This window comes from Ciconia boyciana, chromosome 34, assembly GCF_034638445.1.
Source record: "Ciconia boyciana chromosome 34, ASM3463844v1, whole genome shotgun sequence".
Lineage (NCBI taxonomy): Eukaryota > Metazoa > Chordata > Aves > Ciconiiformes > Ciconiidae > Ciconia > Ciconia boyciana.
In genome coordinates, this window is record NC_132967.1 from 196,937 (window position 1) to 224,521 (window position 27,585).

General features: G+C 65.9%; 2 protein-coding genes across 2 annotated transcripts in view; both read right to left on the minus strand.

The window, feature by feature from the left end:
• Positions 1-1,539: 1,539 nt before the first annotated feature.
• Positions 1,540-19,071, minus strand: LOC140645481 (methyl-CpG-binding domain protein 1-like). The gene is made up of 17 exons (XM_072848911.1): positions 18,944-19,071; positions 18,262-18,376; positions 16,043-16,101; positions 15,820-15,978; positions 14,692-14,777; positions 12,840-12,880; positions 12,614-12,745; positions 9,110-9,244; positions 8,373-8,421; positions 8,240-8,295; positions 8,090-8,167; positions 5,943-6,107; positions 4,572-4,677; positions 4,414-4,493; positions 2,984-3,019; positions 2,817-2,873; positions 1,540-1,863 (listed from the first exon to the last, which is right to left on the minus strand). The coding sequence occupies exons 1-17, from the start codon at positions 19,051-19,053 to the stop codon at positions 1,540-1,542; spliced, it is 1,788 nt and encodes a 595-aa protein (XP_072705012.1). The 5' UTR covers positions 19,054-19,071.
• A 2,380-nt stretch (positions 19,072-21,451) lies between these two features.
• CXXC1 (CXXC finger protein 1) overlaps positions 21,452-27,585 on the minus strand; it is a 34,175-nt gene continuing 28,041 nt past the window's right edge. The window contains exons 14-15 of the mRNA XM_072849036.1: positions 26,884-27,036; positions 21,452-21,678 (exon numbers count right to left, since the gene is read on the minus strand). Coding sequence (XP_072705137.1) covers positions 21,538-21,678; positions 26,884-27,036 — 294 coding nt within the window. The 3' untranslated portion in view covers positions 21,452-21,537. The remainder of the gene's footprint in view (positions 21,679-26,883; positions 27,037-27,585) is intronic.

The following is a 27,585-nucleotide window of genomic DNA, read 5'->3' on the forward strand; positions in this document are numbered from 1 at the left end:
AGGCTCCGCCCCTCGGGGCGGGGTGTGGGCAGGTAGGGAGTGGAAGACGCGTGTGGGCGGGGCGGTGCAGCGCGTGGGCGGGGCCTGCTGGGAGGGGCGGGGTCTTAAAGGGGCCTGGGCCTCCCCGGCCCGCCCCCCCCCACCCCGCGCCTTAAAGGGGCCGCGCGGGTGGGCCCCACCGAAACCTCTACCGGGGGCGGGGGGGGGTGTCTTAAAGGGGCCGCACGACATTATCGCGGGGAGGGGCTTAAGGGGCCGCGCCCTTTTCGGGGGGCGGTTCCAGTGTCAAAAATAGAAGCTCTGAGGGGTGGGGGGGGGGGGGGCCTAAACCTGACGTCATCAAGTCTGAGTGGTGGCATTGGCGGGGGGGGGAGCGGGGGGCTGGGCTCTCCTTCCCCCCCCCAAAAGGGGTGCTGGGGGAGGGGGCCGTACCATGGGGTGGGGGGAGGGGCCAACATCCCTGGGAAATCAAAAGGGGGGAAATTAGGGGTGCCAAAATGGGGGCCCCGAAACTTGGGGGCTCCCCTAAATGCCGATATTGGGGTCCTCTAAAGTTGGGGGTGCAACTGGGGGGTCCTGGGACCCCCGAACTTTGGGGTGTCACCCTGGGAGCCCCCACAATGACAACACGGGGGTCCTGGGGGGGTGTCCCTAAATTTGGGGAGCTACCCTGGGGTCACCCCTAGACCCCCCACCCATATGATGCTGGGGGGGGTCCTGGGGTGCCAGTCCCAAACTGGGGACCCCCCCCAAAAGGGGTGCACACACCCCCCCAATCAACCCAAAGCCCCCTAAACCTCGGTTCCCCACCCTCCATTAACACCTATGGGACCATCCCTTAATCCGGTCCCCCACACCCCCACACGTGCAACACCCAAACCCTTCCCCCGGTCCCCAGACACCCCCTCACCTTTAGTTCCCCCCAACTTTGGTTCCCCACCGCTAACTTTGGTTCCCCTCAATTTTGCTCCCCCCCAACTTGGTTCCCACCACATTTGGTTCCCTGCAATCTTAGTTCCCCTCAACTTTGGTTCCCACCACCTTTGGTTCCCCCAACTTTAGTTCCCCCCATCACCACTTGGTTCCCTTCAATTTTGCTTCCCCCTAAACTCGATTCCCCTAAACTTGGTTCCCTGCAATTTTATTTCTCCTCAATTTTGGTTCCCTCCACATTTGGTTCCCCCAACTTTAGTGTCCGTCCCCCCCTCTGTCCCCCGCCCCATTTGGTTCCCTTCAATTTTGCTTCCCCCTAAGCTCGGTCCCGTCCCCCCCAAACTTGGTTCCCTGCCATTTTAATTCCCCTCAGTTTTGCTTCCCTCCACATTTGGTTCCCCTAACTTTAATTCCCCGCTCAAATTTGGTCCCCCATCATTTCAGTTCCCTCAATTCTGCTTCCCCTAAACTCACTCCCCCGAACTTGCTTCCCGCAACTTTACTTCCCCTCAACTTCGGTTCCCCCTCCCCATTTAATTCCCCTCCATATCACCCCCCATTTACTCCCCCAACATGAGCCCCCCCTCCCCCCACACTCAGCCCCCCTCAGTCCCTCCCCCCAGCAGCAGGCAGGGCCGGCAGCACCTCCCCCGGCACTAAAACCTGACAGCGGGGGCGGGGGGCCGGGGGCTTCACCGGGGGGCCCGGACATGGCCGATACGCTTCCAGGTCGCAGAGGAGCTCGACCAGGTCGTCGACGGAGCGCAGGCGGGGGGGCGACAGGTCAACACCTCGTGCCCGGGGGACGGGGCGACGCCGGGCCACCAGCACCCGAAAAGCCAAGCCGGGGCCAGGAGGACGACGGTGGCGGCCATGGGGAGCGGGGGAGCGTTGGACCAAGCGGAGGCCGGGGGTGGTGGGGGAAGGGGGCTGGTGGGGAGGGGAGGGGACCCCTCGTCCCGTCCCACCACCCCCAGTGAGCGGGGAGGGGATTTCGGCCAGTTCGGCTAAAAGTGCCCGGCCAGTGGGGGGAGGGGGCAGGGGAGGGGCTGGGGGCGGGGAGAGAAAAAGGGAAGGGGGTTAAGGGGCACCCCAAGACCCCCAGGACCCCCCAGACCCTTCAAAACCCCAGGACCCCACCCCATTCAGCAGGAACCCCCAAGACCCCCCACCCCCCAGTCACCAGGACCCCCTCCAAAATCCCCAAGACCCCTCCAAGCCCCGAGACTCCCCAAAGTCCCCCCGTTTTCCTCGACCCCCATGACCCCCAAAATCCCCAGGACCCCCCGTTTTCACTCCCCCCATTCCCCAAGACCCCCCAAACCCCTCAGCCCCTCCCCCAGCAACCCCATCCCCCCATTACCCCAAAACCCCCAGGACCCCCATTTTCCACTCCCCCTCCCCATTCCCCAAGACCCCCAAACCCCTCAGCCCCCCATTCCCCCCCAAAACCCCCAGGACCCCCCATTTTCCACTCCCCCCCCCCATTCCCCAAGACCCCCAAACCCCTCAGCCCCCCCATTCTCCCCCAAAACCCCCAGGACCCCCATTTTCCACTCCCCCCCCCATTCCCCAAGACCCCCCAAACCCTCAGCCCCCCCATTCCCCCCAAAACCCCCAGGACCCCCATTTTCCACTCCCCCCCCATTCCCCAAGACCCCCAAACCCTCAGCCCCCCCATTCTCCCCAAAACCCCCAGGACCCTCCCATTTTCCACTCCCCCCATTCCCCAAGACCCCCAAACCCCTCAGCCCCTCCCCAGCAACCCCATCCCCCCATTACCCCCAAAACCCCCATTCCCCCATTTTCCACTCCCCCCTCCCCAAGACCCCCCAAACCCCTCTCAGCCCCCCCCCCCCAGACCCCACGCCCCCCCCCCTCACCACTCGGCCGCCTCCTTCCTCCTCCTCCTCCTCCTCGCTCTCATCCAGCACCACCAGCTGGGCGGGGGAGCCGGGGGCACCTATGGGGGGAGGGGGTGAGCGCAGGCAGCCAGGGGTGGGGGAGGGGGAGCCCCCCTGGATTTTTGGGTGCCCCCCCCCGAACTCACCGGCACGAGGGAGGCGCTGGGCTGCGGCTGCTCCTGCTTCACCCGGGGGGTGGCGGCGATCAGGACCCCAAATCCCCGGGGGGCTGGGGGGGGGAGGGTGAGATGGAGGGGGAGGGTCTGCCTCCCGCTGGGGGGATGGGGTCGCTGGGGGGATGGGGGGACATTGGGGACATGGGGGGCGTAGGGGGACGTGGGGGATGGGGGACATCGGGGACATGGGGGATGGGGGATGGGGGACATCGGGGGATGTGGGGGGACGTGGGGGACATGGGGGGATGGGGGACGTGGGGGACATCGGGGACATGGGGGATGGGGGACATCAGGGACATGGGGGGATGGGGGATGTGTGGGGACATCGGGGGACGTGGGGGACGTGGGGACATCGGGGACATGGGGGGATGGGGGGGACGTGGGGGACATCGGGGACATCGGGGGATGTGGGGACATCGGGGGATGGGGGGGATGGGGGACATCGGGGACGTGGGGGATGGGGGACGTGGGGATGTGTGGGGACATCGGGGACATGGGGGGATGGGGGACATCGGGGACATCGGGGACATGGGGGGGACGTGGGGGGGACATGGGGGGATGGGGGGATGGGGGGACATCAGGGACATGGGGGGACGTGGGGGACGGGGTTCAGCTGGGGTGACAAGGGGGACATCTGGGGACATGGGGGGACACTGGGGGGACGTGGGGGGACACAAAGGACATGGGGACACGGGGGGACACGGGGGACACAGGGACACCAAGGGGGACACTGGGGGACACTGGGGGGGACATGGGGGGGACACTGGGGGACACTGGGGGACACATGGAGGACACTGGGGACACAGGACACTGGGGGACACACAGGGGGACACTGGCAGGGACATGGGGGACACTGGGGGGACACTGGGGACACGGTGGGACACTGGAGGTGACACTGGGGGACACTGGGGGACACTGGGGGACACTGGGGACACTGGGGGGACACTGGGGACACAGGACACTGGGGGGACACAGGGGACATTGGGGGGACACTGGGGGCACTGGGGGGTCACTGGGGACACTGCGGGGGTCACTGGGGGCACTGGGGGGACACTGGGGACACTGGGGGGACACAGGGGGACACAGGGGGACACTGGGGACACTGGGGGCACTGGGGGCACTGGGGGACACAGGGGGACACTAGGGGCACTGGGGGGACACTGGGGGACACTGGGGGCACTGGGAGGGACACACAGGGGGACACTGGGGACACTGGGGACACTGGGGGGACACGGGGCACTGGGGGGACACTGGGGACACTGGGGACACTGGGGGGACACTGGGGACACTGGGGGGACACTGGGGGCACTGGGGGGACACTGGGGACACTGGGGACACAGGGGGGACACTGGGGACACTGGGGGACACTGGGGACACTGGGGACACTGGGGGTCTCTTACCGGTCCGGGGGTGACGCTGGGCTCGGGGACGGTGGCTTTGAGGCGGGGGCCGAGGCGATGAGGAGCCCCAGCCGGGGGTCCTGGGGAGGGGCGGGGGTCAGCGGGGGTGACCCCACCCATGGCGGGGGGGGACACACACCCGGGGGGGAGGGGCTTACCTCGAGGTGGGGGAGGGGTCCCGGCTCCTCCTTGAGGGGGAGGCGGGGGGGGCCCCGGGGGGGGCCCGGGGCCTTTCTCAGCCCCCCCCACCGGGTGCTCCTTGTCCTGGGGGGGGGGAAGGGGGAGGGGGGCAAATCAGGGGGACCCCAGGAATGCGGGTGGGCACCAACCCCCCCAACCCCAAATCCCGTGGGGGGGAGGGGACCCAGGCATCGAGGGAGGGACCCCCCCCAAAATAGGAAACTGAGGCACACACAAGCCTGGGGGGTGGGTTGGGGATGTCCTGGGGGGAGCCCCCAACCCCTCCCCCCCAACCCACCCATCCCCCCCGAAGGTTGGGGGGTCCCCAAACGCCTGGGTCCCCTGAAGAGGCGGGGGAGGGGCCGAGGCGGCGCAGAGCAGAGCGGCAGAGCAAGCAGAGCGGGGGGGGGTCCCCAAATTTGGGGGGGGGCCTATAGGTTTGGGAGGGACCCTATAGAGGGGGAAATGGGGGCGGGGGGTCCCAGAGATTTGGGGGCTCCGTGGTGGGGGTCGCTGGGGGGCTGGGGGTGTGAGGGGTAAATTTGGGGGACCCATGTAACTGGAGGGGTCTGGGGGGTCCCATAGATTGGGGGTCCTATAGATTGGGGGGACCTATAGATCGGGGGGCTATTTTGGGGGGACCCCAGGGTTTGGAGGGGGATTTTGGGGATTTGGGGGGGCCCCCCGTTGGGGAAAAGGGGGAGGGGTCCCGTTACCTTGCGGGGGGCGGGCGGGCGGCGGCTCCGGGCGGCGGCGCGGGGGGCCGGGGGCGGCGGCGGGGAGGGGCCTGGAGGGGGGAGGGGCGGCCGCTCCAGGGGGCCCCCGGACCCCCCCGCCGGCAGCAGCCGCCTCTGCGCCGGGAGAGAGACCTCAGTGGGGGGGGTGGGCACCCTGATTTTGGGGGGGGGGTGGATTTCGGGTGGGGGGAGGGGGAGAAAGATGCAGGAGCCCATCCCCCCAGGGGACCCAGGCATCTGGGGACCCCCTTCCCCCTCCCCCCCAAAGGTGTCGGGGCGAGCCCCCCCAAAGCCAAGCAATGCAGAGAGGAGCCAGGCGTGGGGGCGATCCCCCCGAAAAAGGGGCCGAACGCCTCCCCTTCCCCCCCCTCCCCCCGCCCCAAACTGGTCCATACTGGTCCAAACTGGGCCCCACCCAGGGTTGGGCAGGGGGGAGCCCCCCAGCCTTGCGCGTGCCTCAGTTTCCCCGGCGGAAGGCGTCGGGTTGCCGGGAAGATGGGGGGGGGGGGGGTGGTGGAAGGGATAGCCGGGGCTTACTGGGAGGTTATACTGGGAGCTACTGGGAGGCAGTGGGAGGGAGGGGGAAGGGGGGGGGGTGGGGGGGGCACCCACCATGGCGCAGCGCAGGCACTGCCTCCAGCGGCACTTCTGGCGCTTGAGGTTCTGACCCCCGAACTTGGGCTTGTCCCGGCAGAAGTCGCAGCGGCCGCAGCCGGCCGGGCGCAGGCAGGCCTCGCAGGCCCCGCACCGCCGGCTGCCCCGGCTCCGCGCCCCCCGCTGGCGGCAGAAAGCGGGGGTCACCCCCCGAACCCCAAATTTCCCCCCCGCCCTGGCCCCCCCCCCCCCGGCTCTTCCTTCCCCCCGGGGGATCGGCGGCGGTGTTAGCGCATGAGCGGCTATTAGCAGCGTTAGGGTAGCGGCGGGGGGGGGGGGGGGGGGGCTGTAGTAGGGGCGTTACGGCAGCTGGGCGCCAGAGGTGGGTTAGGCTGAAGCCTGATATTCAGGCCCGAGCAGCTATTAGGGGCGTTACGGTACCTGGGCCCCAATATTAGGAGCGTTACGCTACCTGGACCCCGCTATTCTGGTAGCTCGGGCCCCCCCGTTAGCTCTGGAGCAGCTATTGGGGGCGTTACGGTAGTCGACCCCACCATTAGAGGCATTACGGTACCCAAACCCCGCTATTAGGGTAGCTTGGACCCCAATATTAACCCCTGGAGCAGCTATTAGCAGCGTTACGGTAACCGGGCCCCAGTATTAGGGGTGCTACGGTAGCTGAACCCCGCTCTTACAGTAGCTTAAACCCCACTATCAACACTAGAGCAGCTTTTAGGGGCGTTACGGTACCTGCACCCCGCTATTTAGGGGGACAGCAGTGCGCTGAACCCCCCTATTAAGCCCTTGAGCACCTCTTAGGAGCACTACGGTACCCGCACCCCACTATTCCAGTACCTGAACCCCAATATTCAGCCCTAGAACACCTATTAGGGGTGTTACGGTACCCGCACCCCATTGTCACTGTCTGTGAACCCCAACATTGGGTGCTGGAGCGGCTCTTAGGTGCACTACGGTACCTGACCCCCAGTATTAGGCCCTGGAGCAGCTATTAGGGGTGTTACGGTACCCGCACCCCACTATTAGAAGCTCTTGAGCAGCTATTAGGGGTGTTACGGTACCCACACCCCATCATTCCAATACCTGAACCCCAATATTAAACCATAGAGCAACTACTAGGAGCACTACGGTACCCCCCTATTCCTATCCCTGAAACCCAATATTACACCCAGGACCAAGCTATTAGGAGCACTACGGTACCCAGACCCCCCCCTATTCCTATCCCTGAAACCCAATATTAAACCGTAGCGCAGCTATTAGGAGCACTACGGTACCCACACCCCCGTATTCCTATCCCTGAACCCCGATATTAAACCCTAGGGCAGCTCTTAGGAGCACTACGGTACCCACACCCCCCCCATTCCCATCCCTGAACCCCAATATTAAACCACAGGGCAGCTACTAGGAGCACTACGGTACCCCCCTATTCCTATCCCTGAACCCCAATATTAAACACTAGGGCAGCTATTAGGAGCACTATGGTGCCCACACCCCCCCCATTCCCATCCCTGAACCCCAATATTAAACCATAGCGCAGCTATTAGGAGCACTACGGTACCCACACCCCCCCCATTCCCATCCCTGAACCCCAGCATTAACCCCTAGGGCAGCTCTTAGGAGCACTACGGTACCCACACCCCCATTCCCATCCCTGAACCCCAATATTAAACCGCAGGGCAGCTACTAGGAGCACTACGGTACCCCCTATTCCTATCCCTGAACCCCAATATTAAACCGTAGCGCAGCTATTAGAGCACTACGGTACCCACACCCCCATTCCACCGGCTGAACCCCAACATAAAACCGTAGCGCAGCTATTAGGAGCACTACGGTACCCCCATTCCCATCCCTGCACCCCACTATTAAACTCTAGAGCCCATCTACTAGGAGCACTACGGTACCCCCCCACCCCCCCTCCCCATTAGCGCTGGCACAGCTCTTAGCGCCATTACGGTACCCCCCCAGTCCCCATCAGGCCCCACTATTAGGCGCATTACGGCCCCCTAATAGCTGCACCGGGGCTGGGGGACCCAGGCGTTTGGGGGGGGTTTTGTGGGGATCCCCAGAGTTTGGGGGGGCCCAGAATCCGGGGTCCCAGGAGTTGGGGGGTCCCCGGAGTTTGGGGGTCCCCGGTGTGTGGCACTCACCCCTCCCCCGCCGCGGGCGGGGGGGTGTTTTGGGGGTCTCCCCGGCTTCTTCTTCTCCTTCGCCTTGTTCAGCTGCTTCTGGGGGGGAAGGGGAGGGGGGGTCAGGGGGACCCCGGAGTTTGGGGGGGGGGGAGGGGGGCCCCTCCTCACCCTGTGCCTGGTGCTGGGGGCGGCGCTGGGCTCCCGCTCCAAGGGGGCTTCCATTTCTGGGGGGTCGGGAGGAGGGGGTGAGGGGGGCTTCTCCCTCCCCTCCCCCTTTCCCTCCCCCCGGGGGGGCTCTCACCACCGTCAGCTTGCGGGGCCGTAGGTCGTCTTCTTGGCCACCCCGACCTCTGCGGGGACACGGGGAGGGGGGTCAGGGGGTGGGGACATGGGGACTTTGGGGGGGGGGGGCGTGGTGGCACTTGGGGGGATGGGGGGGACATGGGGGGATGTGGGGGACACGGGGACATGGGGGGGGACATGGGGACACAGGGACTCCAAGGGGGACATGGAGGGGGCATGGGGACACCGGGGGGACACGGGGGGACAGCGGTGGGACATGGGGACACGGGGGGACAGGGGGACACCAATGGGGACACAGAGAGCACCTGGGGACATTGGGGGGGGCAAAGGGACACTGGGGGGGGGGAAGGACACTGGGGGGGGGGGAGGACACTGGGGAGGACAGGGGGGGGACATGGGGGCCACGGGGTCACCGGGGGTGACACAAGGGGACCCGGAGGGGACATGGGGGGACCCAGAGACATGGGGGGGGGGAAACAGCAGTGGGACATGGGGACACGGGGGGGGACACGGGGGGGGACACGGGGGGACACGGGGACGCGGGGGGGACATGGGGACACTTGGGGGGGGGCACGGGGTCGCTAGGGGTGACGGAGGGGACACGGAGGGGTCGTGGGGACACCGAGGCGGGGGGGGGAGGGGAAGGGGACCTGGGGGATGGCAGGGTGACGCGGGGGGTGAGGCGGGGGGGTGACGTGGGGGGGTGACGCGGGGGGGTGACGCGGGGGTCCCCACCTTGGGGCGCAGGCAGCGGCGGCGCAGGCAGCGCCATTGGCGCTTGAGGCCGGGCTTGAGGCGGCGCAGGCAGATGCAGCAGCTCCCGCAGTCCTCCGTGGCCAGGCAGCCCGGGCAGGAGCCGCAGCCCAGGCTCTGCGCCGGAGAACACGGGAGAACACGGGAGAACACGGGTCAGCACGCACCCACACGCACGCTGGGACACGGGGCGGGGGGGACACGGGGGTGACAGGGGGTGACGGGGGGACAGGGAGCCCGGGCAGGAGCCCTCTGCGTGGGATAACATGGGATAACATGGGATAACATGGGATAACATGGGTCAGCACGCACCCACACGCACGCTGGGACATGGGGCGGGGGGGACACGGGGGTGACAGGGGGTGACGGGGGGACAGTGAGCCCGGGCAGGAGCCCTCTGCGTGGGATAACATGGGATAACATGGGATAACATGGTTCAGCACACACCCACACGCACGCTGGGACACGGGGCGGGGGGGACACGGGGGTGACAGGGGGTGACAGGGGGACAGGGGGACAGGGAGCCCGGGCAGGAGCCCTCTGCGTGTGAGAACATGGGATAACACGGGATAACATGGGATAACATGGGATAACATGGGATAACACAGGTCAGCACGCACCCACACGCACCCTCGGACATGGTGTGGGGTGACAGGGGGACAGGGAGCCCGGGCAGGAGCCCTCTGCGTGTGAGAACATGGGATAACACGGGATAACATGGGTCAACATGGGAGAACACGCACCCACACGCACACTGGGACACGGGGCGGGGGGGACACGGGGGTGACAGGGGGTGACGGGGGGACAGGGAGCCCGGGCAGGAGCCCTCTGCGTGGGATAACATGGGATAACATGGGATAACATGGGATAACATGGGTCAGCACGCACCCACACGCACGCTGGGACACGGGGCGGGGGGGGACACGGGGGTGACAGGGGGACAGGCAGCCCGGGCAGGAGCCCTCTGCGTGTGAGAACATGGGATAACACGGGATAACATGGGTCAGCATGGGAGAACATGGGTCAACATGAGATAACATGGGTCAACACGCACCCACATGCACCCTCGGACACGGGGCGGGGGGGACACGGGGGTGACAGGGGGACAGGCAGCCCGGGCAGGAGCCCTCTGCATGGGATAACATGGGATAACACGGGATAACATGGGTCAACACGGGAGAACACGCACCCACACGCACGCTCGCACATGGGGTGGGTGACACAGGGTGACTGACACGGGGTGACACGGGGTGGGTGACACAAGGTGACACGGGGTGCCTCACACGGGGTGACACAGGGTGGGTGACACAAGGTGACACAGGGTGACTGACACGGGGTGACACAGGGTGGGTGACACGGGGTGACACGGGGTGACGGTGATGCTGCCACCGTGGGGCGGGGGTGACAACGGCCAGGGGGGAACGGTGACACTGCCACCCCCAAGTTAGGGTGACAACAGTCATGGGGGGGTGACAATGACACCACCACCAACCGGGGGTGACAACAGCCACGGGGGGTGACAAGGGCCACGGGGGTGACAGTGTCACTGCCACCACCAAGTTAGGGTGACAACAGCCACGGGGGGGTGACAGCGACACTGCCAGCACCCTGTTAGGGTGACAATGACACCACCACCAACCGGGGGGTGACAACAGCTACGGGGAGAGGTGACAAGGGCCATGAGGGGGTGACAGTGTCACCGTCACCAGCCTGGGGGGTGACAACAGCCACAGGGGGTGACGAGGGCCACGGGGGGTGACGGTGACAGCGTCACCAGCCTGGGGGTGACAACAGCCACGGGGGTGACAAGGCCACCACCACCAACCGGAGGGGTGACAACAGCCATGGGGAGGGGTGACAAAAGCCACGGGAGGGTGACGGTGACACTGCCAGCACCCTGTTAGGGTGACAACGGCCACGGGGGGTGACAGTGACACCACCAACAACCGGGGGGGTGACAACAGCCACGGGGGGGTGACAAGGGCCATGGGGTGGTGACAGTGTCACTGCCACCACCAAGTTAGGGTGACAACAGCCACGGGGGGGTGACAAGGGCCATGGGGTGGTGACAGTGACACCGTCACCAGCCTGGGGGGTGACAACAGCCACAGGGAGGTGACAACAGCCACGGGGGGGTGACAGCGTCACCAACCCCGGTCCTTCAACAAGAACCATGGGGACACTTGTGTCACCCCCATGTCACACCCCGGGGGGGTGACAACACCCCGAGGGAGGTGACAACAGCCTGAGAGGGTGACAACACCCAGGGGCAGGTGACAACACCCTGGGGGGGGGTGACAACAGCTTCGGGGAGGTGACAACACGTTGAGGGGTGACAACACCCGGTGGCCATCTTGTCACCCCTGCCAACAGCTGGGGGTTGGGTGACAGTGACACGGCGGGGTGGGTGACAGCACGGGTGACACTGGGGAGGTGAGGGTGACACCGGCGGGGGGTGAGGGTGACACTGGGGGGTGAGGGTGACAACGGTGGGGGTGTGTGACAGTGTGGGTGACACTGGGGAGGTGAGGGTGACACGAGGTGGGGTGAGGGTGACATGGGGGGAGGGTGTGACAGTGCGGGTGACACCAGGGTGGGTGACGGTGACATGGCAGGGGTGACACTGCGGGGGGGTGTGACAGTGCGGGTGACGCTGGGGGGGTGACGGTGACAAGGGTGTGGGGGTGACAGTGCGGGTGACACCGGGGTGGGTGACGGTGACATGGCGGGGCTGTGTGACAGCGCGGGTGACAGCGACGCGGGGGGGTGACGGTGACACGGGAGGTGACGGTGACACAAGGGGGTGATGGTGCTACGGGGGGTGATGGTGACACGGAGGGGTGTGACGGTGACACGGGGGGTGACAGTGCCACAGGTGGGGTGACAGTGATATGGGGTGACACGGGGGTGACAGTGCCACGGGGGGTGACAGTGCCACAGGTGGGGTGACAGTGCCACGGGGTGACATGGGGGTGACAGTGCCACGGGGGGTGACAGTGCCACAGGCGGGTGACAGTGCCACGGGGGTGACAGTGACACGGGGTGACATGGGGGGTGACAGTGCCACGGGGGGTGATGGCGACACGGGGTGACACGGGGGAGGTGACAGCACCACGGGGGGTGACAGTGCCACAGGTGGGGTGACAGTGCCACAGGGGTGACACGGGGGGTGACAGTGACACGGGGTGACACAGGGGGTGACAGTGACACGGGGGTGACATGGGGTGACAGTGCCATGGGGGGGTGGCAGTGCCACAGGTGGGGTGACAGTGACACGGGGTGACACGGGGTGTGACAGTGCCACAGGTGAGGTGACAGTGACACAGGGGTGACACGGGGGGGTGACAGAGCCATGGGGGTGACAGCGACCCGGGGGGTGACATGGGGGTGACAGTGCCACTGGGGGTGTGGCAGTGCCACGGGGGGTGACAGTGCCACGGGGGTGACACGGGGGTGACAGCGACCCGGGGGTGACGGCGCCGGTACCTTCTTGACGATGCGGAGGCAGCGGCGCAGGAGGCACTTGGGGCGGGCGGGGCGGGGCGGGCGGGCGCAGGCGCTGCAGATGCCGCAGTCCTCGGGGATGCGACAGGCCTGGCAGGCGCCGCAGCCCACCCGCTGGGGGAGGGGCGGGGGAGGGTCAGGGACCCCGGCCTCCCCCGCCCACACCCCCCCCCCAGCCCGAAGGGAAAGGCGGGGGAGGGGGGGGTACCTTGAAGAAGCGCTGCTCCCGGTTGAAGTCGCGTCGCTGGGCTGGGGGAGGGAAAGGGGTGGGGGAGGGTCAGGGGTGGGGGCACCCTGACCCCCCCCGGACCCCTCCTTGGGGCACCCTGACCCCCCTTGGGGCACCCTGACCCCCTGGGACACCCCCAGGGCACCCTGACCCCCCCTTGGACCCCTCCTTGGGGCACCCTGACCCCCCAGGGCACCCTGACCCCCAGGACCCCCCTTGGGGCACCCTGACCCCCTGGGACCCCCAGGGCACCCTGACCCCCTGGGACCCCTCCTTGGGGCACCCTGACCCCCCCAGGGCACCCTGACCCCCTGGGACCCCCCAGGACCCCCCTTGGGGCACCCTGACCCTCCTGGGACCCCCCAGGGCACCCTGACCCCCTTGGACCCCTCCTTGGGGCACCCTGACCCCCCTTGGGGCACCCTGAGCCCCGCGGACACCCCCTCCCCCCACCCCCGGGGCCCCCAAAAGAAAGAGGAAGAGGAGGGAGAGGAAGAGGAGGATGAAGAAAGGGAGGAAGGCCGAGGAGGAGGAGGAGGGTGGGGAAACTGAGGCTGAAGATGAGGAGGAGGAAGAAGGGGAAGGAAGATGGGAAGGATGAGGAGGAAGAGGAGGAAGAAGAGGAAGAGGAGGAAGAGGAGGAAGAGGAGGAAGAGGAGGAAGAGGAGGAAGAGGAGGAAGAGGAGGAAGAGGAGGAAGAGGAAGGCTCAGAGGAGGAGGATGGGGGAAGGGGAGGAAGAGGAGGAGGAAAAAGGGGAGGAGGAAGGCTTAGAGGGTGATGATGGGGGAGGGGAGGAAGAGAGAAGGAAGGAGGAGAGGAAGGCTCGGGAGGAGGATGATGATGGGGGGAGGAAGGCTCAGGGGAGGAGGATGGTGATGGTGATGGGAGGGGAAGAAGGCTCAGGAGGAGGAGGTGGGGGAGGAAGGCTTGGAGAGGAGGAGGAGGAGGAGGAGGAAGGCTCAGGAAGGAGGAGGAGGAGGAGAGGAGGGGAGGAAGGCTCAGGGAAGAGAATGATGAGGAGGAGGAGGAGGGGAGGAAGGCTCAGGGATGGGGATGAGGAAGATGATGACGGGGAGGAGGAAGGCTCAGGGATGGGGATGGGAAGGAGGATGATGATGATGATGATGGGGGCGGAGAAAGGCTCAGGGAGGATGAGGATGAGGAGGAGGAGGAGGAGGAGAGGGATGGGGAGGAAGGCTCAGGGAGGAGGAAGAGGAGGATGGGGAGGAGGAGGAGGGGCATGGGGAGGAGGAGGAGGGGATGGGGAGGAAGGCTTAGGGAGGAGGATGGGGAGGAGGGGGTGGGGAGGAAGGCTCAGGGAGGAGGAGGAGGAGGAGGAGGAGGAGGACGAGGAGGAGGGGGATGGGGAGGAAGGCTCAGGGAGGAGGAGGAGGAGGAGGAGGAGGAGGGGGTGGGGAGGAAGGCTCAGGGAGGAGGAGGAGGAGGAGGAGGGGAGGGAGGAGGAAGGCTCAGGGAGGAGGAGGAGGGGGTGGGGAGGAAGGCTCAGGGAGGAGGAGGAGGAGAAGGAGGAGGAGGGGGAGGAAGGCTCAGGGAGGAGGAGGAGGAGGAGGGAGGGGGGGTGGGGAGGAAGGCTCAGGGAGGAGGAGGAGGAGGAGTAGGAGGGGAGGGGGTGGGGAGGAAGGCTCAGGGAGGAGGAGGAGGAGGAGGAGGGGGTGTGGAGGAAGGCTCAGGGAGGAGGAGGAGGGTGAGGGGGTGTGGAGGAAGGCTCAGAGAGGAGGAGGAGGAGGGGGGTGTGGAGGAAGGCTCAGGGAGGAGGAGGAGGAGGAGGAGGAGGAGGAGGAGGGTGAGGGGGTGTGGAGGAAGGCTCACCGCGGCAGGCGGGGCAGAGCCAGCGGCAGCGGCGGGGGCGGGGCAGCCTCACCCCCGGGAACAGGCGCTGGCAGCCGGCGCAGCCCCTGCGGGAGCGGCCGTGGGGACCCCGAGCCGGGGGGACCCCAACCCCCCGGGACCCCGACACCCCCGGGGGACCCCAAAATCCCCTCGGGGACCCCACCCCCCTGGGACCCCAACCCCCCGGGGACCCCGACCCCCAGAGGGGACCCCAAAACCCCCCCAAAGGGACCCCACCCCCCCCAGGGACCCCAACCCCCAGAGGGGACCCCAAAACCCCCGGGACCCCGAAACCCCCAAAGGGACCCCACCCCCCGGAGGACCCCAAAACCCTCAGAGGGGACCCCAAAACCCCCCGGGACCCCGAAACCCCCGGGGACCCCAAAATCCCTCAGGGACCCCACCCCCTGGGACCCCAACCCCAGAGGGGACCCCAAAACCCCCGGGACCCCGAAACCCCCAAAGGGACCCCACCCCCGGAGGACCCCAAAACCCTCAGAGGGGACCCCAAAACCCCAGGACCCCGAAACCCCGGGGACCCCAAAATCCCCTCGGGGACCCCACCCCCCTGGGACCCCAACCCCAGAGGGGACCCCAAAACCCCCGGGGACCCCGACACCCCCAAAGGGACCCCAAAACCCCCGGGACCCCAAACCCCAGAGGGGACCCCAAAACCCCCCAAAGGGACCCCACCCCCCAGGGACCCCAAAATCCTCGGGGACCCCAACGCCCCGGGGGACCCCAAACCCCAGAGGGGACCCCACCCCCCAAAGGGACCCCAAAACCCCCGGGGACCCCACCCCCGGGGACCCCAAAACCCCCAAAGGGACCCCACCCCCCGGGGGACCCCAAAACCCTCGGGGACCCCACCCCCCCCGGGGACCCCAACCCGGGGGGACCCCAACCCCCCAAAGGGACCCCGAAACCCCCGGGGACCCCAGCCCCCGGGGACCCCGACACCCCAGAGGGGACCCCAAAACCCCCAAAGGGACGCCACCCCCCCCAGGGACCCCAAACCCGCCCCAGGGACCCCAACCCCCCAAAGGGGACCCCAAAAACGGGACCGCACCCCCCAAAGGGTGTGTCCCCCCTCCCCTCCCCACTCACGCCACCTCCCCCTCCCGGGGGGGCTCCGGGGGGGGCCGCTTGCGCGTGCGCCGGGGCAGGAGGGGGCGGGGCTCCGGCGGGGCGGAGCCTCCGCGGGCGGCGGCGGCAGCGGCGGCGGCGAAGGAGGAGGAGGAGGAGGAGGGGCGGAGCAGGGGCGGGCTCAGAGCCGGCGGGGGCGTGGCCTCGGCCGGCGGGGGCGGGGTCTCCTCCGCCTCAGCCCCGCCCCTTCCTCCGCCGGGGCGGGGGCTCGGCGGGCGGGCGCCATTTGGGGCCCTTCCTGCCCTGGGGGGGAATGGGGTCACGGGGGGGCATTTTGGGGACCCCTCCCCCTTGAACCCCCTCCCCCACTTTGGGGACCCCATTTTCACCCTAATTTATTCCCCTCCATGTTTTGCCCCCCATTACCCCCCAATTTCTCCCCCCCAATTTCTCCCCTCCCCTTTCCCCCCCCATTTTTGGGAACCCCCCAATTTCGGGACCCCAACCCCCCCAATCCAACCCTCTTACCCCCCCATTTTGAGGACCCCCATTCCCCCCAATTTGGGGACCCCCTTACGCCCCCAATTTAGGCTCCCCAATCCGGGGGGTCCCCCAAACCCCCCCCGCTGCTCCAGGGCAGCTTGAACACCCCACCCCCTCAAATTTTCAGGGGGTCCCCGTTCTTAGGACCCCCAAAATTTGGGGACCCCCAATTTGCCCCCTCCCAAAGAATTCTGGGGTCCCCCACCTGCCCCCTTCCTAAATTTAAAGGGACCCTGCTTAATTTTGGTGTCGCCCCTCAATTTGGGGGACCCCCTCAATTTTGGGGACCCCTCAAATTTGGGGACCCCTCACTTTTGGGCACCCCTCAATTTAGGGGACCCCAAAGAATTCTGGGGTCCCCCATTCCCCCCCCTTCCCCCATTCCCCCTTCCTAAATTTAAAGGGACCCTCCTTAATTTTGGCATCGCCTCAATTTGGGGGACCCCTCAATTTTGGGGACCCCTCAATTTGGGGACCCCTCAATTTGGGGACCCCCAAATTAGGGGGACCCCCCAAAGAATTCTGGGGTCCCCCTTCCCCCTTCCTAAATTTAAAGGGACCCTGCTTAATTTTGGTGTCGCCCCTCAATTTGGGGACCCCCTCAATTTGGGGACCCCCTCAATTTTGGGCACCTCTCAATTTGGGGACCCCCTCAATTTAGGGGACCCCCAAAGAATTCTGGGGTCCCCCTTCCCCCATTCCCCCCCTTCCTAAATTTAAAGGGATCCTGCTTAATTTTGGCATCGCCCCTCAATTTGGGGACACCCCTCAATTTTGGGGACCCCTCCTCAATTTTGGGGACCCCCCAAATTAGGGGGACCCCAAAGAATTCTGGGGTCCCCCTTCCCCCCTTTCTAAATTTAAAGGGACCCTGCTTAATTTTGGCGATGCCTCTCAATTTGGGGGACCCCCCCTCAATTTAGGGGACCCCCCAAAGAATTCTGGGGTCCCCCCCTTCCCCCGCCTTCCTAAATTTAAAGGGACCCTGCTTAATTTTGGCGATGCCCCTCAATTTGGGGGACCCCCTCAATTTGGGGGACCCCCCTCAATTTTGGGCACCTCCCCTCAATTTAGGGAACCCCCCCTCAATTTAGGGGACCCCCCAAAGAATTCTGGGGTCCCCCTTCCCCCATTCCCCCTTCCTAAATTTAAAGGGACCCTGCTTAATTTTGGCATCGCCCCTCAATTTGGGGGACCCCCCCTCAATTTTGGGGACCCCTCCTCAATTTTGGGGACCCCCCCAAATTAGGGGGACCCCCCAAAGAATTCTGGGGTCCCCCCCTTCCCCCCCCTTTCTAAATTTAAAGGGACCCTGCTTAATTTTGGCGATGCCTCTCAATTTGGGGACCCCCCTCAATTTAGGGGACCCCCCAAAGAATTCTGGGGTCCCCCCCTTCCCCCGCCTTCCTAAATTTAAAGGGACCCTGCTTAATTTTGGCGATGCCCCTCAATTTGGGGGACCCCTCAATTTGGGGGACCCCCCTCAATTTTGGGCACCTCCTCAATTTAGGGAACCCCCTCAATTTGGGGACCCCAAAGAATTCTGGGGTCCCCCCTTCCCCCATTCCCCCCTCTTCCTAAATTTAAAGGGACCCTGCTTAATTTTGGTGTCACCCCTCAATTTGGGGGACCCCCCCTCAATTTTGGGGACCCCCCTCAATTTTGGGGACCCCCCCTCAATTTTGGGGACCCCCCCCAAATTAGGGGACCCCCCAAAGAGCTCTGGGTCCCCCCTTCCCCCCTTCACCCAATTCCCCCCATTCCTAAATTTAAAGGGACCCTGCTTAATTTTGGCGATGCCCCTCCATTTGGAGGACCCCCCTCAATTCGGGGGGCCCCGCTCAATTTGGGGACCCCCTCAATTTGGGGACCCCCCGATTTGGGGGACCCCCCCCGATGTGGGGGACCCCCCCCCCGTACCTTGGGGGGGCCGGAGCGCTCCAGGCCGTGCTTGAAGTCGAAGTTGCCGAGGTCGCGGCCGGGGCCGAGGAAGCGGCTCAGCTCGATCTTGCTGCGGAATTTCTCCCCCGTGGGGCTGCGAGGGGGGCCCTGAAATAAAGGGGGGGGGGGTCCCTGAAATTAAGGGGGGTCCCCAAAACTGGGGGGGACCCCAAAACCCCGGAGGGAGGGGTGGGAACCCCGAAATGCAAGGGAAGCGATGGGAAGGGGGAGCGGGGATGGGGAGGGGGGGTGGAATCACTCGGGGGTCTCCAAAATTGGGGGTCCCCAAAATTGGGGGTCCCCAAAAGCAGGGGGGTCCCCAAAAGCAGAGGGGGGTCCCCAAAAGCAGGGGGGCTCAACACACCCCAGGGGCCCCCAAAATGGCCCCCAGGACCCCAAAATAGCGTGGGGAGGGAGAGCAGAGATTTGGGGGCAGTGCCTGTGTCAAGCCCCCCCCAAAAAATGGGGGGGGCAAAATGGCTCAAAATGGCTGCGGGGGTGGAGCTTAGGTGTGAGGGGGCGTGGCTAGAGGTAGCCCCACCCCCAGCCAACTTCGGTGTTGTCTGGGGGGAGGTGGGGAATTCGGGGGTGGGGAGGGATGGGGGAGGGGTGGGGGTCGGGGGCTGGGGGGTGGGGAGGGTGGGGGGGTGGGGAGGGGTACCTCTGATAGTAGGTGTCGGTGCGGCCGCAGGTCGCCCCGGATTTTCGGAACGCCTCTCGCCGCTTCCAGCCGGGCCCCAGGGCGGGGCAGTCCTCCCAGCCCTCCGCCATGCTGCCCGGGGGCTACTGCGGGGGTCAGCACCCCCGCCCCCCAGCCCCCCAAAACACCCGCCCCCCCTTCCCCGCCTTAATGCGGCCGCAGGGGATGCGGGCAGCGCCCGAAGCCCCGCCCCTCCTTCCCGGAACCCCGCCCCTGCCCCGGAACCCCGCCCCGCGCAGGTGGCGCCGAAGCCCCGCCCCTCCCCGCCAAGCCGCGCCCCAAACACCGCCGGGCCACGCCCCTCCCGCCGCCGCGGCCCCTCCCCCCGCTCCACAACGCGGCCCCTCCCCACACGGCCACCCCTCCCCCGCTCCCGGCCCCCCGCAACGCCCCCTCCCCTCCCCCACCTCCTCCCCCCCGCCGCCGCGCACCCCACAGCCGCCCCTCCCCCGCCAGCCGCCCCCTCCCCCGCATCCCCTCCAACCTCTCCCTGCCCTCCCCCGCCTCGGCTGCCCCCGGCGCGCCCTCCCCCTCCCGCGGCCCCTCCCCCGCCCTCCCCCCCCCGCCCTCCCCTCCCCGGTACCGGCCCGGCCATGGTCGCTCCCGCTCGTGGCGCAGCGCGAGGGCACGGGCGCGAGGGGCGGGGCGGGGCGGGGCGGGGCGGCGCGCCGGAAGCGGAAGCGCGGCGAAAGGGCGGGGCGGGAGGGCACGTGAGGCGGCGGCGGCCAATGGGGAGGGGCGGGGCTTTGCCGCCGCGCACGTGACGCTGCCGCCCCGCCCCCCCTTCCAACGGCCGCCGCGCGCGCGCGGGGGGGCGGGGCTATGCAAATAGCGGCGGACCACGTGGCGCCGGGCTCCCGCCCGCCGCCCGCGCCGCGGGACACGTGACAGGGGGGCGGGGCCAGGCCGGGAGCGGCGCGCGGCGCGCCGGGAGGGGCGGGGGTATGCTAATGAGGGCGGGGCTATGCTAATGAGATCCCGCCGTTCCCGTCAGCACCACAGAGACACCCCCGCCCCCCCCCCGGCCCTATAGAAACCCCATAGAGCCCCCAGCCCCATAGGAGCCCTCCAGCCCCATAGGAGCCCTCCAGCCCCACAGAGCCCCCAGCCCCATACAGCCCCCCAGCCCCATAGGAGCCCTCCAGCCCCATAGAGCCCCCCAGCCCCACAGAGCCCCCAGCCCCATAGGAGCCCCCCAGCCCCATAGGAGCCCTATAGCCCCATAGAGCCCCCAGCCCCACAGAGCCCCCAGCCCCATAGGAGCCCTCCAGCCCCATAGGAGCCCTATAGCCCTATAGAGCCCCCAGCCCCACAGGGACCCCCAGCCCCACAGGGACCCCCAGCCCCATAGGAGCCCTCCAGCCCCATAGGAGCCCTCCAGCCCCACAGGGACCCCCAGCCCCATAGAGCCCCCCCAGCCCCATAGGAGCTCTCTAGCCCTATAGAGCCCCCAGCCCCATAGGAGCCCTCCAGCCCCACAGAGCCCCCAGCCCCATAGAGCCCCCAGCCCCATAGGAGCCCTCCAGCCCTATAGAGCCCCCAGCCCTATAGAGACTCGTCAGCCCCATAGGGGCCCCTTCCAGCGCTATAGATCTTCTTGAAGCCCTATATTGACTCCTGACCCTATAGAGCCCCCGTGGCCCATAGACCCCTCAGCCCTAGAGAGTCCTCCCAGCCCTATAGACCCCCCTCAGTCCTATAGAGTCCCCCCAGCCCTATAGGCCCCACCCCCCAGGCCCCATAGGGACCCCCCAAACCCCCCAGAGCCCCCATGGCCCATAAACCCCTCACCCTATAGAGTCCCCCCGGCCCCATAGGCCCCACCCCCAGGCCCCATAGGGATAGAGCCCCATGGCCCATATACCCTCACCCTATAGAGTCCCCCTGGCCCTATAGCCCCCCTCATCCCTATAGGCCCCACCCCCAGGCCCCATAGGGACCCCCCAAACCCCCTGTGGCCCATATACCCCTCACCCTATAGAGTCCCCCAGCCCTATAAAGTCCCCCTGGCCCTATAACCCCCCCTCATCCCTATAGGGCCCACTGCCCAGGCCCCCCAACCCACCCCACATCCCATATACCCCCCATCCCATATACCCCCCCACATCCCATATACCCCCCACCCCATATACCCCCCCCACATCCCATATATCCCCCCACCCCATATACCCCCCCACATCCCATATACCCCCCACATCCCATATATCCCCCCACATCCCATATACCCCACACACCCCATATACCCCCCACATCCCATATACCCCCACATCCCATATACCCCCCACACACCCCCACACACCCCATATACCCCCCACCCCATATACCCCCCCATCCCATATCCCCCCACCCCCCACCCCATATACCCTCGCCCCCCCCCAGCCCTATAGGATCCCCCGACCCTATAGATCCCCCCAGACACCCCACAAGCGCCTCCTTCAACACCCATTTTATTGGGGGGCCGGAGCCCGGGGCGGGCGGGGGGACGGGACGACGACGACAGGGGGACATGGGGAGGGGACAGCGGTGCCGGGGGTGGGGTGGGGTGGGGGGTGACGTCAGCGGTCGGAGCGCAGGTCGGTGGTGAGGGGGTCGTGCTGGATGGTCTGGTGCAGCATGAGGGCCAGCAGCCCCGCCCGGTTGGTCATGGCCGCCCGGACGTTGCGTTCCTGCTCGAAAAGCTCGTCCAGTTTGTACCACTGCGGGGGAGGGGGAGGGGAGGTCAGGGGGGGCACGGGACAGCCCTGGGGACACCCTTGGGGACATGGGGACACCCTCGGGGACAGCCCTGGGGACACCGTCAGGGACACGGGGACACCCTTGGGGACAGCATTTGGGACATGGGGACACCATCAGGGACATGGGGACACTGTCAGGGACTTGGGGACACCGTCAGGGACAGCCTTTGGGACATGGGGACACTGTGAGGGACATGGGGACACAGTCAGGGACATGGGGACACCCTTGGGGACACTGTGAGGGACATGGGGACACCCTTGGGGACATCACTGGGGACATGGGGACACCATCAGGGACATGGGGACACTGTCAGGGACATGGAGACACCCTTGGGGACAGCCTTTGGGACATGGGGACACCGTGAGGGACATGGGGACACCCTTGGGGACAGCATTTGGGACACAGGGACACCCTTTGGGAGATGGGGACACCCTTGGGGACACCGTGAGGGACACAGGGACACCCTTGGGGACAGCATTTGGGACATGGGGACACCATCAGGGACATGGGGACACCCTGGGGGACACCGCCAGGGACAGCCTTTGGGACATGGGGACACTGTGAGGGACATGGGGACACAGGGACACAGGGACATGGGGACACCCTTGGGGACAGCCTTTGGGAGATGGGGACACCCTTGGGGACACCGTCAGGGACTTGGGGACACCCTCGGGGACAGCATTTGGGACATGGGGACACCCTTTGGGAGATGGGGACACCCTTGGGGACACCATCAGGGACTTGGGGACACCATCAGGGACAACCTTTGGGACATGGGGACACCGTGAGGGACATGGGGACACCCTTGGGGACAGCATTAGGGACATGGGGACACAGGGACACCCTTTGGGAGACGGGGACACCCTTGGGGACACCGTGAGGGACATGGGGACACCCTCGGGGACAGCATTTGGGACATGGGGACACCGTGAGGGACATGGGGACACCCTGGGGGACACCCTTGGGGACATCACTGGGGACACCCATGGGGACACGGGGGACACCCTTGGGGACATCATTTGGGACAAAGTCAGGGACATGGGGACACCCTTGGGGACATCACTGGGGACATGGGGACACCATCAGGGACATGGGGACGCCCTTGGGGACACCGTGAGGGACATGGGGACACCCTTTGGGAGATGGGGACACCCTTGGGGACACCGTGAGGGACACGGGGACACCATCAGGGACATGGGGACGCCCTTGGGGACATCATGTGGGACACGGGGACCCCCTTGGGGACACCATCAGGGACGTGGGGACACCCCTGGGGACATCGCAGCAGCCTTGGGGCCACCACCGGGGACATGGGGACACCCGGGGCACCCAAGGGACCTCAGTGACACCCATGGGACCCTCAACGTCACCCATGGGACCCTCAAGGCCACCAAGGAACCTCAACGCCACCCATGGGACCTCAATGTCACCCATGGGACCCTCAACGTCACCCATGGGACCCTCAAGGCCACCAAGGAACCTCAATATCACCCACGGGACCTCAATGTCACCCATGGGACCCTCAACGCCACCCATGGGACCTCAACGTCACCCATGGGACCCTCGAGGCCACCCAGAAGACCTCAAGACTACCCACGGGACCTCAATGTCACCCATGGGACCCTCAACGTCACCCACGGGACCCTCAACGTCACCCATGGGACCTCAACGCCACCAAGGAACCTCAACGTCACCCACGGGACCTCAACGTCACCCACGGGACCCTCAAGACCACCAAGGAACCTCAATGTCACCCATGGAAGCTCAATGTCACCCATGGGACCCTCAACGTCACCCATGGGACCCTCAAGGCCACCAAGGAACCTCAACGCCACCAAGGAACCTCAATGTCACCCACGGGACCCTCAACGTTGGCCACCAAGGACCCTCAACACCACCCATGGGACCTCAATGTCACCCACGGGACCCTCGAGGCCACCCAGAAGACCTCAATGTCACCCATGGGACCCTCAACGTCACCCATGGGACCCTCAAGGCCACCAAGGAACCTCAACGCCACCCATGGGACCTCAACGTCACCCACGGGACCCTCAAGGCCACCAAGGAACCTCAACGCCACCCATGGGACCTCAATGTCACCCATGGGACCCTCAAGGCCACCCATGGGACCTCAACGCCACCAAGGAACCTCAATGTCACCCATGGGACCTCAATGTCACCCACGGGACCCTCGAGGCCACCCACGGGACCCTCAAGGCCACCAAGGAACCTCAATGTCACCCATGGAACCTCAACATCACCAACGGGACCCTCAACGTCACCCATGGGACCCTTAGGCCACCCACGGGACCTCAACACCACCAAGGACCCTCAACGTCACCCACGGGACCCTCAAGGCCACCCAGAAGACCTCAATGTCACCCACGGGACCTCAACACCACCCACGGGACCCGCAACGCCACCAAGGAACCTCAACACCACCCATGGGACCCTCAAAACCACCCATGGGACCTCAATGTCACCCACGGGACCCTCGAGACCACCCAGAAGACCTCAAAGCCACCCACGGGACCCTCAAGGCCACCAAGGAACCTCAACGCCACCAAGGAACCTCAATGTCACCCATGGGACCCTCAAGGCCACCCAGAAGACCTCAATGTCACCCACGGGACCTCAACGCCACCAAGGAACCTCAATGTCACCCATGGGACCCTCAAGGCCATCCAAGGGACCTCAATGTCACCCATGGGACCTCAATGTCACCCACGGGACCCTCAACGTCACCAAGGAACCTCAATGTCACCCAAGGAACCTCAATGTCACCCACGGGACCCTCAATGTCACCCACGGGACTCTCGAGGCCATCCAAGGGTCCCTCAACATCACCCATGGAACCTCAATGCCACCAAGAAACCTCAATGTCACCCACAGGACCCTCAACATCACCCACGGGACCCTCAAGGCCACCCATGGGACCTCAATGTCACCCATGGGACCCTCAACGTCACCCATGGGACCCTCAAGGCCACCAAGGAACCTCAACGTCACCCATGGGACCCTCAAGGCCACCCAGAAGACCTCAATGTCACCCACGGGACCTCAACGCCACCCATGGGACCTCAACGTCACCCACAGGACCCTCAAGGCCACCAAGGAACCTCAACGCCACCCATGGGACCTCAACGCCACCCATGGGACCTCAATGTCACCCATGGGACCCTCAATGTCACCCACGGGACCCTCAACGCCACCCATGGAACCTCAACGTCACCCATGGGACCCTCAAGGCCACCAAGGAACCTCAACGCCACCAAGGAACCTCAATGTCACCCACGGGACCCACGTCACCCACGGGACCCTCAAGGCCACCCATGGGACCTCAATGTCACCCACGGGACCCTCAAGGCCACCAAGGAACCTCAACGTCACCCATGGAACCTCAACGTCACCCATGGAACCCTCAAGGCCACCAAGGAACCTCAACGCCACCAAGGAACCTCAATGTCACCCACGGGACCCACGTCACCCACGGGACCCTCAAGGCCACCAAGGAACCTCAACGCCACCCAAGGGACCTCAATGTCACCCACGGGACCCTCAACGCCACCAAGGAACCTCAATGTCACCCAAGGAACCTCAATGTCACCCACGGGACCCTCAATGTCACCCACGGGACTCTCGAGGCCATCCAAGGGTCCCTCAACATCACCCATGGAACCTCAATGTCACCAAGAAACCTCAATGTCACCCACAGGACCCTCAACATCACCCACGGGACCCTCAAGGCCACCCATGGGACCTCAATGTCACCCACGGGACCCTCAACGTCACCCATGGGACCCTCAAGGCCACCAAGGAACCTCAACGTCACCCATGGGACCCTCAAGGCCACCCAGAAGACCTCAATGTCACCCACGGGACCTCAACGCCACCCATGGGACCTCAACGTCACCCATGGGACCCTCAAGGCCACCAAGGAACCTCAACGCCACCCATGGGACCTCAACGCCACCCATGGGACCTCAATGTCACCCATGGGACCCTCAGTGCCACCCACGGGACCCTCAACGCCACCCATGGGACCTCAATGTCACCCACGGGACCCTCAAGGCCACCAAGGAACCTCAACGCCACCAAGGAACCTCAATGTCACCCACGGGACCTCAACACCACCCACAGGACCTGCAATGCCACCAAGGAACCTCAACACCACCCATGGGACCCTCAAAACCACCCATGGGACCTCAATGTCACCCACGGGACCCTCGAGACCACCCAGAAGACCTCAAAGCCACCCACGGGACCCTCAAGGCCACCAAGGAACCTCAATGCCACCAAGGAACCTCAACGTCACCCATGGGACCCTCAAGGCCATCCAAGGGACCTCAATGTCACCCAAGGAACCTCAATGTCACCCACGGGACCCTCAATGTCACCCACGGGACTCTCGAGGCCATCCAAGGGTCCCTCAACATCACCCATGGGACCTCAATGCCACCAAGAAACCTCAATGTCACCCACAGGACCCTCAACATCACCCACGGGACCCTCAAGGCCACCCATGGGACCTCAATGTCACCCATGGGACCCTCAACGTCACCCATGGGACCCTCAAGGCCACCAAGGAACCTCAACGTCACCCATGGGACCCTCAAGGCCACCCAGAAGACCTCAATGTCACCCACGGGACCTCAACGCCACCCATGGGACCTCAACGTCACCCACGGGACCCTCAAGGCCACCAAGGAACCTCAACGCCACCCATGGGACCTCAACGCCACCCATGGGACCCTCAGTGCCACCCACGGGACCCTCAACGCCACCCACGGGACCTCAATGTCACCCACGGGACCCTCAAGGCCACCAAGGAACCTCAACGCCACCAAGGAACCTCAACGCCACCCATGGGACCCTCAAGGCCACCAAGGAACCTCAACGCTACCAAGGAACCTCAATGTCACCCACGGGACCCACGTCACCCACGGGACCCTCAAGGCCACCCATGGGACCTCAATGTCACCCACGGGACCCTCAAGGCCACCAAGGAACCTCAATGTCACCCATGGGACCTCAACGTCAGCAAGGAACCTCAACGCCACCCACGGGACCCACGTCACCCACGGGACCCTCAAGGCCACCAAGGAACCTCAACGTCACCCACGGGACCCTCGAGACCACCCACGGGACCCCCGGGGAGCACCCACCACGCGGACGCGCTCCAGGTCCACCTCGGCGCGGCGCAGCTTCTCCCAGCAGTAATGGCGGTGGCAGCGGCGCTTGGGGACGCGGCAGAAGTCCCCGGTCAGCTCAAAGACGTCCCGCACCAGCGGGCACCCGCACACCTCGTCCGCCGGCACCTACGGGTGGGGGGCACCCGGCCGTCAGGGCAGCGCCCCACGGCACCCGGGGGTGTGCCCCACGGCGGCGTACGTGGCCTGATGGGGGGGGGTGGCACCCCGCAGCACCCATGGGTGCTCCCGCGCCTATGGGGGCACCCCACAGGATTGAATGTGCACCCCACGGCACCCATGGGTGCACCCCACAACCATGGGTGCACCCCACAGCACCCATGGCTGCACCCCACAGCACCCATGGGTGCTCCCGCGCCTATGGGTGCACCCCACAGGACTGAATGTGCACCCCACAGCACCCATGGGTGCACCCCACAGGATTGAATGTGCACCCCACAGCACCCATGGGTGCACCCCACAGGACTGAATGTGCACCCCACAGCACCCATGGGTGCACCCCCCATCTCCCTATGACCTCTCCCATCCCACAACCTCCCCATAACCCTCCCCACCCCCACAGAATGTGCACCCCACAGCACCCATGGGTGCACTCCCCATCCTCCCATCCTCATACCCCCCTCCCCTTTAGGGACCCTTCCCCCCTTAGGGCCCCTC

What these genes read in the sequence shown, in the direction of transcription:
- LOC140645481 (XM_072848911.1), bottom strand. Translation starts at nt 19,053, where the DNA reads ATGGCGGAGGGCTGGGAGGACTGCCCCGCCCTGGGGCCCGGCTGGAAG. An exon ending in GCCGCTGCCTGCGCCCCAAG is followed by an intron (nt 8,422 to 9,109) that starts GTGGGGACCCCC and finishes GTGTCCCCGCAG; the next exon opens with AGGTCGGGGTGGCCAAGAAG. An exon ending in CCAGCGCCTCCCTCGTGCCG is followed by an intron (nt 2,874 to 2,983) that starts GTGAGTTCGGGG and finishes TCCCCCGCCCAG; the next exon opens with CTGGTGGTGCTGGATGAGAG.